Genomic DNA, 13,944 nt, shown 5'->3' with positions numbered 1-13,944 from the left:
ATTTACATTGACCAACCTTATCAGATGTAACAACAAATACAGTGAAGATATCACATAATGCCTGTTTGACACATCCATCAATGACGTAATAATATGCTTGTTACCGAACTATTGTTAAGTAATAATGTTCGATTCATTTAATTTGTTGTAAAACCTTATTCTGTTCTAATACAGTTACACTTGTAATAAAGAGGTGGAGACCCACGACGTCTTCCATTTACGTTCCAGGAATAGTTTTTGTATAACACTGTGTGAATGTTTATTGTGTTTTGTTTTAAGTTGCGGATTCTCCGACCGTTTGCGTTTTTCTTTTTTCCAGGGGGGGGGGGGGGGGGGCACGTGCCCCCTCTTGCCCCCCGCTGCGGACGCCCATGCTCCCAGCAGACACATGCGTCATATATCGAGGTCTAATTGTTGTCACGATGCGGAAACTATTACGTTATTCGGTAGAAAAAGCGAGTTCAAAAGACGCCAAGGCCATAACTTTTGTGTTCGTACCAGTATGGCTAAGAAATGTGTTTCATATCATATATTAGTCATTCATTTGTTGCCAAGATGTTTTTGATTTTGATGTATTGCTATGCTAGGTCTAAGTAATGAGTCGCCAACTTGCAAGTTATTTTAAGGGGCTTACTGTAAAACTATATATTTTTACCTATAAAAATACATATTTCTGCTTTCTCAAAACCATATTTTAACAAGGTGCATGCGGCCCGCGGGCCGGAGGTTCCCCACCCCTGGTTTATTGTCTTAGTCGGGCAGTTACGTAATGTTTTGAATTGATTTGCCGCACTTGGTTCATGATACACAGTCGTGTACCTGTTGCGTAATGCAACATGGTGCCATTTTCTAACCATGGTGTTCTGATAACACAGACAATCAGTCCTTTCCGTCATGCCTCAAATAGCAGACAAACGGCAGAAGGATGTGATATGGCTCGGTTTGCTCGGGTGGGACAGGAAACGTTTAGGCTTGCGTTGTTAAAAGAAACAAACCATGCATTTCAAAAACGAATAACTGACGCATTCTTTATCGCAACTCTTGTAACTTTATTCGCGTGTATTCTCTTTTTATTGTGTTAAGTTAGAAGCGCATGACGCAAGCTGGCAAACGGACATATAGGCCTCGCCCAACTGCGTCGAGTTTATGTTATATGTGATGTTTATGTTATGTTATGTTTTTGACTTTGTAAATGTTTGTATTTGTATAATTTTACATTGCATTTAATAAAATCAGAAGGTGGTGCGTTAAAGGAAGTATTTAGGGGCATAGCCCTGCTAAATAGTTTACGTCTAACTTAAACTAGAAGTACTGCACAGAGGTCTATAAGCGTAAAAGTGAATTCACGCTTGATTAAGTATAAAATTAGATTTTGGTTTGTGACGACAGTTTAGACTTGAGACAGATAATCCAGTCTCATTAGGCTAACTGAAGCGTTAACAGTACCGTTGGCTATAAATCACGTTTCTGTACTTTTTGTACACATTACAAACTCAGAATCGTGTCGAATTTGCATCAATTTGAACAGAAACGATATTTTATGAGGGAGAAATGTAAAAAAAGTTTTGTTTTAGTTTTTGACCCGACGAAACGCTTTTAACGAAATTTTTATCATCCTAATCGTTTCCTTGTTATTCTTCTTAGTCAATTGTCATTAAGCAATGAAGCAAAACAACGTACATTTTTTAGTTTTCTGCTTGACTGAGGATTCTGGGCCGAGTCCATCAATGCTACATTGGAAAATTTAACTGTTTCATGAATTACAAACTGATGATGAGCTCTCTGAATGTAGCTACTATACTACTGTCTGTGAGGGAGACAGAAACGTTACAACAAAAATAAAAATTAAATTGCACTTTTCAAAGCAGTCGAAATTTAACGTATATTTATGTTCTTCTCAGTCAATGTCATTGTGCAATGAAGCAAAACAATGTACATTTTTCAGGTTTCTGCTTGACTGAAGATTCTGGCCGGGTCTGTCAATGCTATATAAATGCAAACAGTTGGTGAGCTCATTCTGAATATAGCAACCATACTACTGTCTGTAAGGGAGACAGAAACCTTGCAACGAAAATAAAGATCCTTTAAAACGCTACTAACACGCATTAGCAGTTCCTGTACTATATAGCCTAGGTCAGGGATGGCGAACCACTGACCCGAAGTTACCCACCACGTGAATTTTAATGACCCACTTGTAGTTTTAAAAATTGATGCAGATTACTATAGGTAGGGTTACCAGACTTCCAAGATTAAAAAGCAACAGTTAAATTAAACCCTTCGCCAGATTGCCTATTGTCTTAAAATACAGATTGTTGAGTCAATTATAAGGCAACATATATGTTTATTTACAACTTAAAACGATTTGTTGTATCTTTGTTGACGCTGTTCGGTTCCACATATTCAACATATGCGAATCCTTGTTTTCACACATGAATTCGGTAAAATCAAATGCCAGGAATCGTCTTAGCTCAGATATGACTGCTGCGTGTATTAAGCTGAAAACTACCTAGGATTACAAGACTTGCAGAGAAGATACAGCAACATGCTTCTCATTGATGTCGACATATAATAAAATATGTGACCCACTTTGTTTTCTTTCCGAATTATGATCTCATGTATGACCCATTCAACGAAAAAGGTTCACCATCCCTGGCCTAGGTTCTAGTTTTCGTTCGTTGCCCACAAACTTGTTCAAGAAAGCGCCAAAAATTTCAACGTCAAGGCCAAGTTCATTTTATGCCTGACGAAATTCAACATGATCATTACCAAGCACTACTTTGCACAGTGCTGCGTTCTCTGATAGCAAACTTCTTTTAAGCAGAAGTGAAGGAGTAAAAGTCTGAAAAACTACCCCTTTGAAAGCTAATAGATGTTTTACTTTGAACGCACCTACCATAGTCAAAAACATAATGATTTTCGATCAAACAAAAAACGTGCTGAGATGTTAAGGTATTATTATGTGCGAAAGTATGATTTAACGCTCGAAGCGAAAACTGTGGTCACAGCTATAAATATATGTAGTCAAACCGATGAATATTTGAATACATGCACTGGGATTTCTGCTTATTTCAAAGATAGTTTTCGACCAGAAAGATGGAATTTTAAATAGACACTGGTTACTGGTCTATCAGCTGCTACACTTTTTTGTAGGCTCACAATATGCAAATGACACGACACAAAACCTTACAATACAGATGCAGAGGTCAAAAGCAGTTTACAATAATCCTAATATCGTTCTGAAAGACTATAATAATGGATTTATCCAGATACTACTGTCGAATTTTTAAAATGAGTAAATCGGATTTTCTGAGATGCTTTTTTTGCAACTGCAATTAATTTGAAAAATTACCAGTTTGTAAATTCCTCAAATAAAAATTTCTAAGATTATTTTTTACATGCGCTGCACATATTTTTTGAACTGCTTTTTTTGAACTGGGTTATAGTATAGTAATTAGATGAAGTACTATAACAGGTTATAGTATTTAGTAAAAGGTTAAAGTAATTAGAAGGAATACTATAACTTACACCTTCAACTTACATACAAACCGTTCGTTACCAACAAACTTGTGCGAAAAAAAGGCTAAAAAAAGATTGCCTTAAAGACAAGCCTAAGGTCATTTCATGCCTGACAAATTTGCACTAGAAGCAGTAGACCTTTTTTACGTTCTGTATCAGCAATTTTTCTAGACAGAATAAATCTTTAGTGTTTGGTTAAACAGAACCTCGGTGGATTTCTCAATTTATTTGCAATGTGTTAGTGGTGGACTTAAATCAATGAAGCTTCATTGAATATCATTGGAACGCGATAGAACTAAAAAATGCATCACTTAGCAGTCACTGCTGGCGAAATGTGATACGTATATGTTGCAGAAAAACTGTTGCGCACAGAAATGTGACGCGATATGTGACAGCTCAAGAAGCATAAATGTACAGCTATACAACTGCAAGTCGATCAGCTTGTTTAGTTTTGTATAGGCTTAGTATGTGCAAACAATGCAAATCGTAACCAAACTTTAACGTTTGGTATTGTCAAAGGTTATTTCTATTCCGATATAGTTCCTTCAGAGAAATAAATCACAATGAGAATGACTTTTTTGAGATTACCGAAATTGGAACAAAAAATACAACTCAGAATTTTAGCTAAATCAATATACAGGCATTTTTCCAAACGACGCCTCACTTACGCCTTATGTGACACACATAATATTACATTTTGGCACCTGATAGTGTTGCAGCACGGAAACCACTGGGAGGGAGTAATGTAAATTAGAGTTTTTCGACGTAAAATACGTTAAGCCGAAGTATTGTTTAAATTACGCCATTGCATTCCGGGAGCAGTTGATGAGTCAATTCATGGATGACTTTCCAAAGTTCATCAAGTTTTCCAGTGCTGCAATTCATAGACCCGGTGCTGATTCTAATAAAAAACTTTCCTCCAAAAGAGGCTGGAGTGATGAAAAATCGTCGGTCGCCCAAGATCGCTTCATAAAGTTTTCTGTTGACGTCGTTTGCATTCTAGAACAATTCAAGTGATGCGTGTATGTATTTGTCAAAACAAGATTAAACAGATTGAAACGAAACTAATAAATCAACTAGAAAGGTGGCTTTCCTATATACTTCCATTTTATACATTTCATATCTTATTTACGGATTTAGTATACATGCTGTTTCTACAAATATGATTGTTATTGCAAGAAAAATGGAATAGGTCCCTACACATGTAACTTATGAATGGGAATTTGGTTACGCTATAAAAATAGTGCGAATATTTTTAGATCCTTAAGAACAAATTAGTCAAAGCATCAACACAAACTTCAAATGGTTCTGTCCATATTCTTTTTACTAGAAACACTAAACACTAAGAAGCCATTTGCCGCAAAGGTATACATAATAAATTACTCTTAACCTAGTTTCCTTCAAAAAGTTCAAAACGCAAAAAGAAAAATATATAATGCACCTAAATATTTTTTTCTAATCGTTTTTATTTGTGCTACTTTTTAAAGAGTAAAAACATTTAGAGTTTATAGTGTTACGTGCTAACCTTTTTGCCCAAGATGTCGGGCTTCAACCGAAAACAAACAAGACCCAGTACAACAGGGAACAAGATTTCATATCGTTCGTCTGTTTTTACCAATCCTTCTAGGTGTTTGGCTTCTGCAACTCCTCTTCTCACGTGATTTCGCAGCCCTACCAAACCGACCATGCGTAACACAAACCAAAGCTTAATGGCACGAAATCGCCTGCTAAGCGGAATTTGCCAGTGCTGAAACAAAAAAAACACAACAACTTTAGGGTCGCAAAAGGAACACCAAGTAATAGTCGATTTGAAAACCTAAGTTGTATCATTTTTAAGTAAACCAAAACGTAAGTTAAATTTGATTTCAAGTTAAATTTGTAATCTTTGAAGGCTCTGAAATAGATTCTGAGACCATGCTGCAATATACAGCAGTGGTAATAAAGAAACAAAGAAGAGATTACATCTGAACAACATTCAACAACAATTGTAACAACGGCAGTAAGGCGTGAACCTAAATAAGGTTGCTAAAATTGCAAGAAAGAGGAAAGGTGGCTAAAAAGGTCGATTTTTGGGATGGTTTAAACCTGAAGTTAGCTTCCTGAAAACGCAGTCGAATCTATGAGATGCAAAAAAAGAAACAACGCAAACACAAAATGGATAAGCATAGGAATGATTGCAAATATCTTGCGAGTAAACGAAAACACCACAACGCTGTTAAGCGCTAAACTCAAAAGCAAACAGCTACCATGTAATCGATCCCGCTTTTGCTGTCATCGTGTCGAAGATAAATAGGATCCACGGTCATGGCGTTTCTCACATGAGAGCTGTCTTTAAACCTATAATGCAGAATACTGTTAGAATCATATAATACCAGCTACGTAGAATGAATGTATCATCAACCAAATCAAAGAGGTCTCGTACATCAATACTTAATCCCAAATAGTCAACGGCAAAACTAGGACATTTTTGTTTCGTGCATATGCATTACAACCCGTAAACAAAATATGTTGTTGCCTTGGTTTTACACTGGTTCCCATACACAATAAAGCAGTTCCTGACATCGGTTTAGCTTCTGGAATAAAAGCCTCGTTCAACACAGACGTAATACAGCTACATTCACTGAACAAAATAGATGTACTGCGACGCAACAAAATGGCTGGAGTTTTTAATAGCGACATAATCTGTCTTTACTGCGAACCATTCGTGCCCGTTGTTTGACAATCTATCTTCGTGGACAAGTTACAGAAAAGAAAAAATCTAAGCTGGAGTATCTAGGGGAGTGACCCATAATAACTTTTAGCAATAATACAGCAATGAATGCGCTCCTACCATAACGTCGAACAGTCATGGTTAACCATCATCACCTTGTGAGGATTCAAGTTAAAAGAAGATGAAAACTGTAAAAGGAAACTGTTGCAAGATGTGTCTAATCAACTACATGTGTGAAATAGATCAAGTAAGCTTAGTTTGATTCAAAATCCAGTATTGTTACGAAACTAACTGCTATTTGAACTACACCGCTATAGCTTGTCACTTCATGTACATAAAAAATAACATTTGCAAATGCTATCGTTTTTTTGCTTACCTCCAAGCCATTGGCGATAAATCGGAATTCAGGACAAAGAAGAGCGGTTCCTGCATAGGCAGCATCGATGTGTAACCAAATACCTTCTTTTTTACCTGAATACAGTGGCGACCATTTCGTATGAAACCATCAAGAACACACATTATCTCGGTTTACCAACATACATATTGGTCCAACTTCCTCCAGATTATCGAATGAGCAGCAAGCAGTGGTTCCAAGTGACGCACAAACCTAGGTAACATTTTTTGTTGTTGCTGTAGATTGTTTTATAGCAAACAAGATAAGGAAAGCAAATCATTGTTTTTACATAAAACGGTATTCTTCCGTTCTTTTTGTCTTCCTTTATCGCATCCAGAAGAGTGTTGCCTCTCAGTGAGCCCATGTCGTCCGCCTCCAAAAGTCTCAAATCCACAAACGCTATTTTACCTTTAAAAACAAATATAGAATACGAAATAGGATAAAAAAACTTTTTATAAACTTAACCTCACTAAGCAGGAAAATTACATACTGCAGGGAAAAAACGCCTATTGTTTACCTGCTTTTTCGACAGATGAATTGCTGACGTTTGAAGCATATGCAATCAAGCGTTTGTTAATGTCATGGCGACATTGGTTGGGATCAACAGACAGTAGTGTTCGAATTGCTTTATCCCTTGCACTTAGCAGTGTTACCAGTGTTGATTCACTTGCTGTGCCTGTTTTAACAAAATAGTCGGGGTTCGGAATTAACCTATGTATTGACTTTGTGCGTTTTGTTGCATTTCTATTTTGGCATCCTCACAGCTTCGGTAATGCAGAATGTCTACAATATGCTTTCCTGTTAGAGGTTGATTTAGTGCTGTCATCGTGAAACACACATTTTGTCACTTAGAGATTGCAATGGGAACATTGATCATTGCCATAGTGTACTAGGTTGGTTAAATTTGTTAAACCAATGACAAAATAATGTAGGGAAAAATCGTGTCATTGCCGGTCTGTAAACGGATCTGCATATTAGTACAGGTCCTGGAAAATATATTAGTGATAAAATGATGTAAGTATCTACAGAGAAATGATTCTAACACAAAAACTGAACATCAGCTGCTTACAAATGTTTTCGAAATACATGCGCGGTCGATAAAATCGACCTCTACAGCATGGTTTTGTTGCTAAACTTGTTGAACAAAAAACTCTTACCTTGAATTATTCCGCCACCTGGGCCCGTCCCGTTGTGCAGAAAAAACTTAGGAAGATCTAAAGCTTTGGCTAACCAATCCAACATAACTGTTTCCAGTTCAGTGCAAGACGGAGACGAAGCCTACAAGCACAGTTTCGTAAAAAATCTTAAGTAAACGGAAACAAATGCAAATCTTGTCCAAAAACATTCTACGTCAGGAGTTCTTAACCAGGGGTACGTGTACCCCCTTGGGGTACGAAGCAGTAAAGCAGGGGTACGGCATGCAGGGTGAAATCGTACAGTATTTCGGCATATTTGTAAAGAATGCGTAACAAGTTACTTTGTTATATGTCTAAAACGCGTTGGTTTTGTACTACTTACAATACTGTTTTAATGCGTGCATTCAACATGCAAGTTATAAATACCTATTATTACAATTATGTTAATTCTTATTATTACAATTTTATTAAGTTCCGTCGGCCATTTTGGACAGGGGGTACGAAAAAATTTCATGAAAGCTCAAAGGGTACGAGCGCTAAAAAGTTTAAGAAACACTGTTCTACTATAAAAAATAGCGTGCATGACCATGCAGTTAATTGACTAAAATACTTCGAATTGCATTTAATAAGGCAATATTAAGATCAATCCCTTTGACCAATTGGGTTCCTGTTACAAAATTTGGGCATTGTTTCAATTAAAGCCGAGGTCGCATACCAAAACTTGTTCGCATAGAGCGGACTTTTTATGTTCTTGACTGCCAATTTGTATTCTTTTGAGTCGCGAATTTAGGTTTAGCTTGGTTTGGTCGATGCGATCACGACGCAACTGTCCTCTTCACGGATAGCCTTTAATCTTATGTGATGATTTTGTCATATCCCGCTGCCCTTGTGTGTTTTGGTTTCAGTGCTCGCAAAATTTCAACTTATTGCCCTACCGTTCTGGTGGGGAAACGTTAGTAAAATTACAATCAAAAAATCTAGATGTTTGTTTCACAACAGTTAAAAGACAAGTTGGTTACGATTATTGAAACTGCGACATGAACGAAACCAAGTGAGTTTACCTCTTATAGTTACGGGTAAATTGAATTTCCAGCTACCAAGTGCAACCGTTTTACTTAAGTTAACTTAAATCCGAACACGGCCCGACCTTGTATTAAACATCATTGAAATAGTTACTAGAGAAATAATTCACGATAACTGTTACTGTATTGTGTTTTCAAATTTGTTGCAGGTAAAATTCAGAAACAACTCATAAACACAATGCATAAATCAACTTTTTTTTACGGGAGTTCTTACAATCACGGAACTCTGATTGATACTATATCATTAGCGAAAATGTTTATTGCCTTTACGGCCGTTTATGGTTGCATCATCAATTTTATTATTTACCCACGAGAAGCCAAGAGATCCAATGGCAGATGATAACATTTCACCTAGCGTAGATGGATAACTGCCACCACATGGATAGAAAGCCATAAATCCCGATGAAAACCAATGGGTTAACCCTTTCATGACCACCTCTTTGAAGTCTGAAAATACTTCAGGCCATTTTTCAGCGTTCTCTGGAGCTTGTTCAGGTACAAGAGACCTCATAAAACCTTACAGAGAAATCACATTTTTGTGCAAAAATCAGTTGGTGCCAGAAACAGTGCGCAAATTAATATAGTATTGTACAACACGTATCTGCGAATTTGCTCTATAACGTTTAACATTAGAAAAGGTTTGAAAAACTGGAACAGTTACCAAGGCAAGTTTGCTCTACTTGATTTAACATCAGGAACGGTTTAACGATCTTGGACAGTGTCTAAGATACACCAAGACAAGATTTCTTTACCTGGTTTGACATTAGGAAACGTTTGACGTTGTGGAACAGTTACTTGATAGTCGATGATTCGGTCTATCAACGCGTGTGCTGCGTTTCGAAAGTCGTCATGCTGCATGCCGAGACGTAGACAGGTGTCACTTGTTTGCAAAATGTTGTCTGCTTTTTTATAATGATTCATCGCTGTAACTTGTAGACTGAGAAGAGAAACGAAAGTAGTTTAAAACAGACTTATGATAACAAAATATATTTGTGATCTGAAAGCACGAATATTTTAATAAACATTATTTTATGTATTTTAGTTCTACGTTGTGTACATATTATAGTTCCTTGCGTAGTTGCGTTACGTTTCAAATGTGGCCCCAGGCTACCAAACAAGCAGCAAATCACACAACGAATTTAAAGTCAATCAGCTCTCGATACTACTTATTCAGCGTTGAACGCAGTTTTTACGATTACATGTTTGAAAGGGTAATTCAATAGGAAATATAACAAAGTCATGCTGCGAATCTTACTCTTAGTTCATGTGTAAACTCAAATCGCTGCAAATATAAACTAAAGTTTGCTTTTGAACTAGCTTGCAACTGTTTGTAACTGCATTACTAAACCCCTCTTTCAAGCTTTAAGGTTGTTCTCATGTTATATTCATGTGTTGTGTATTGTAGGTTGCTTCGCGATGGACTACATTATCCGAATCAGCAACCGATTGCGACTACCTCTTGTTTTTAAAGCATCGTTCACTATCACAGTACATAACATGTTTTCGTAGAGACAATTGACGCGTTTAATGTATACACTTACGTCTATTTTTTTAACATCAATCAATATTATGTAACAGGCCATGTTTTTGTTAAAATTGGCCGTTAACCAACACCTCGAGTTGTACCAAATTTACGTATAAAATCCACTATCTTGAAGCTGTTTGATGGAGATAATCCACACCTAGTAAGCACCGCTTTAAGTCCTCAATCTGGCTGTACGTCAGGACCTCCCACACGCAAGTTGTTGAAATCAATTCATGTCAGAAATTCAGTGCCGCCCTCAATAACAGTTTCGGAAAGAGGGTTAGCCAACTGTAACGCTTTCTTCGCGAGCCCATGTTGAGGCAAACTCGAGCACCAAACCAACGAGCCACTTTATTGTCCGGTCAATCCCGTTGAAACGCCCGCATGCTTTGCAGCACAATCGAACAGGCGCGCATCGTGGCAGGTTTGCGCGAGTGCAAAACGGTGTGGTGTAGAAACTGCCACTCTCAGTTACCTTGAAAGCGATTGTACGGAAGGTATCGTTCACGAAGTTTTTCGTCTTTCTTAATCTTCGTTCAAGAGAGCGGTTTGGAGGAAGGTGTGTTTGATTCAGTTTTCACAGCAATGTCAACTAAAAGTAACCGTCTCTTACGTTGTTCAGATCAGCTCTTATTCCGACGAAAGGGTTAAACGTATGAACCCAACAAACACCACAACAGATCCGTTTTCACTGCAATGGGTTGTTTACGACGGCTGCAGCGCGTCTGCTGGAAAATCATCAGTTTAGAAGCATCAACCACAATCATAAGTGATACACTTTTTCGCCTTCAATCTGTGGAAACTCTCAACCACGTAAGTATGACATCTTCTTCAGTTTTGCCTTTGATGCTTATCTGGGCCCATTACTCCGTTTCCATCATGAAGGGTGGAGCAACAGACAGGGAAAGTATTATCGTTGCCATAGTATGCTCGTGACCTACAGTTCGAAGCGATACAGCACGCGACGTTGCCATTTCGGGCCCGAACGGGCACGATATTTATGTACATATCACCACATATATACTGCATGATATTGTCATACCATGTTAAGTGACTTAAATTAATTTCCTAGGTACCTTTTCTGCAGAATTGCAGCTGGCTTCCGCTCCAAAAACCTCTTTATGCAGCAAAGTATGAAGTTTGATTACGACTGGAACTTTTGCATAGATCCTCCTCTCTTTACATATACTGACAGGTTGCCAATCATGCTTGAAGCAGCTTTAAACCCCACAGAACTGTAGTTACCTGGTAGATAAGCATTTTTTCATGTCAAACGCGTAGCGTAGGACTTCGCGTGATGTCATGAATGATTCGGTTGATTCGGCCGAATTTTTTCGGCAAAACCGCCGAAAATTCAGTTTCGGCCGAGTCGAAATTTAGCTTGAAACTGACGAGTTAAAATTAAACAAAGTTTTTTTACTGTAACTATTCTTAAAACATACGGCAGACAGTTTCCTCCCTAACAATCACTTTTCCAAAAACTTTGGGAACATTAAAAAATGTGTTGACGTTAAAAGTTTTCATCAAAACTGCTGATCAGCAAAATTTAAAACGTCTGGTATTTTTCCAACCAATGAAATTGCACATAAACCAAGATAGAAAAGTCAACTTGTACAGCCATTATACAGTTCAGTTGAATCCTGTACAATGCATAAGTTTCTTGATACATTATGTTATGTTTGTCGTTTGTTTTGTGACCCATAAGCGTCTAGCCGTAAATTTTAAAGTTGCTTTTAAAAAAGACGTGATTTTTGACTACCACCCCCACACATTTCTTATAAACATCTGCTGGAAGACTGATCAAACTTGGCCTGAATCGACAATGTACTCGATATACACGATCCTATATTTATTTTCTTACTAAATACCATACATTCTGACTCTGGTTACATTTAAAGTAAACGATGGGCACAATTTTCTTGGTGTATATAAGCTTTTTAGCCTCCATTATAAACTTTTCTATCATAAACAACACGCCTTAACAAATTGTTTAACTGAATTTGATTGGGTAACTTTTAATAACTATAAAATAGTTTTTGTTTTTAAAAGTTTAGTCACCAAATAATACTTTGCATGAGTTCCCATGTATTTATACTTTAAGTGAACTTAGAAATAAACAAAAATAAGTTGATTTTGTTGATTACGCACTTCATTCTGTTTTTCTTTTGTTTTTAGTTTACAACCTCTTTTAATTTTAACCCACACAAATACATGATGTTTAACAACACAATTGCAACACAATTTTCTCTACAAATGTCGTTTTATGATAAAAGGTCTCAGGATATAGTCTATAATTTGCAAAATAATTTGACCTATGGTATAAACTTTCACCATTTTTTGTATTATTCGTGTTACTCTCCCTAAATTCCAGCAGTCTCTGTTTAAGTATTGGTGGAGGTGTAAATGCAACATCCATCAATTGAACTTTCAACTTTTTTGCGCTTCATAACATTCGTAGTTTGCAATATCAACTTAGTTGAAACTACTTTGTCACAAATTGGGCTACGCAACAGTTATTATATTTTTAAAGTTATCGGAAGCAAATGGATTTTGATTTCTTGGTGGCCTTTGTCTTGTTAAATATCTCCATTGTTGAGCTCTTCTTCGGAATATACAGGAAAAAAATAGTTTAAACTTGCAATCCGCTTTTTAATCGTGAAGATACGGGTTCGAACCCCAGTCTTATTTTATGCAAGAAACGTAACATGTTAAGATATTATAATTGTATATTGTATAAGAAACACTTTGTTGGTGCAATATTCAACCATTTTGGCTCATTAAAAATCATTTCTAAATGCATGTGTTGAGATGTCTAACTGGGGTTTTCATAATTCCTAACCTTTAAGAAGATCTTCCAACATTTTCAACTTCTCCTTCTCATGGTTGCTACTTTCAAAGTCCCATGTGATAGCGATCCTGCGAAAATTTCCCACGAAATACTCTGATTACTTTAGACATCAAAGACGACTTGCAGTTGATGATGTTTTAAGTCTTGGAAACATTTAATTCATAAGTGTGCAACCTTTGTGAGGGTGGGTCCAAATTAAATTACCATGATTATATCCCGGGCCGCACCTTTCTTTAACAAAAGGTGATTTTACTTTGTTGCACACCAAAGGTGGCTACATTAAGTAAACAAGTAAAATTGACATTTGATTGACCGCATTATTGTCAGGTCACAGAAATTAATCTCCTCACAAATACTTAAAAATTTGACTTGTCTTCCACTACATTTAAAATCGAAGCGTCTCTGCGGGCCGCACAACATTTAATCAATGGGCCGCATTTGGTCCGCAGGCCGCAGATTGCGCACCTCTGATTTATTCCAACAAATGAACTTACCCTCCGTTGACACTTCGAACTTTTGTAGCCAACTTCGTCTTTTTTCTCTTCTTGCAGCATACTGGATCAACCAACACTGCCGCCAAGAAACAAACAACGAGCAACACACGTAAATTCATTATAACTTCCGCTTAAAACCAGCTGTGAACATTAGAAACATCAATCTATGCAAAGTCTTTTGAACAAGCTTCGCCCTCTCAACCAGGACAATGCAATTTCAAAAATGCTTTTGGGTGTAA

At 37.1% G+C, this 13,944-nt stretch overlaps 1 protein-coding gene across 4 annotated transcripts; it reads right to left on the bottom strand.

Moving 5' to 3' along the window:
* Window positions 1-3,752: 3,752 nt before the first annotated feature.
* On the bottom strand, window positions 3,753-13,679 carry LOC145234666 (aromatic-L-amino-acid decarboxylase-like). 4 transcript variants are annotated; one of them, XM_080099380.1, is made up of 14 exons: window positions 13,203-13,679; window positions 11,440-11,608; window positions 10,839-11,091; window positions 9,591-9,775; window positions 9,146-9,354; window positions 7,778-7,898; window positions 7,138-7,296; window positions 6,910-7,028; window positions 6,767-6,833; window positions 6,603-6,697; window positions 6,347-6,414; window positions 5,763-5,853; window positions 5,042-5,263; window positions 3,753-4,515 (listed from the first exon to the last, which is right to left on the bottom strand). In XM_080099380.1, exons 4-14 carry the CDS (start codon window positions 9,757-9,759, stop codon window positions 4,309-4,311), a joined length of 1,527 nt encoding a protein of 508 aa, XP_079955506.1. In that variant the 5' UTR covers window positions 9,760-9,775; window positions 10,839-11,091; window positions 11,440-11,608; window positions 13,203-13,679; the 3' UTR covers window positions 3,753-4,308. The 4 variants fall into 4 exon arrangements, with proteins under 4 accessions (XP_079955506.1, XP_079955509.1, XP_079955507.1 ...); XM_080099383.1 differs by having other exon boundaries at window positions 9,146-9,285; XM_080099381.1 differs by having other exon boundaries at window positions 10,839-11,088.
* Between the last annotated feature and the right edge of the window lie 265 nt (window positions 13,680-13,944).

The sequence above is a fragment of the Phallusia mammillata genome, chromosome 6 (genome assembly GCF_965637545.1).
Source record: "Phallusia mammillata chromosome 6, kaPhaMamm4.hap1.1, whole genome shotgun sequence".
Lineage (NCBI taxonomy): Eukaryota > Metazoa > Chordata > Ascidiacea > Phlebobranchia > Ascidiidae > Phallusia > Phallusia mammillata.
Note: the sequence above shows the minus strand (reverse complement) of the source record. Positions and strands in the feature narration are given on the sequence as shown.

What these genes read in the sequence shown, in the direction of transcription:
- LOC145234666 (XM_080099380.1), bottom strand. Translation starts at nt 9,759, where the DNA reads ATGAATCATTATAAAAAAGCAGACAACATTTTGCAAACAAGTGACACC. An exon ending in GATCTCTTGGCTTCTCGTGG is followed by an intron (nt 7,899 to 9,145) that starts GTAAATAATAAA and finishes CTGTGCTTGTAG; the next exon opens with GCTTCGTCTCCGTCTTGCAC. An exon ending in AAAGCGGGATCGATTACATG is followed by an intron (nt 5,264 to 5,762) that starts GTAGCTGTTTGC and finishes TTTTTGTTTCAG; the next exon opens with CACTGGCAAATTCCGCTTAG.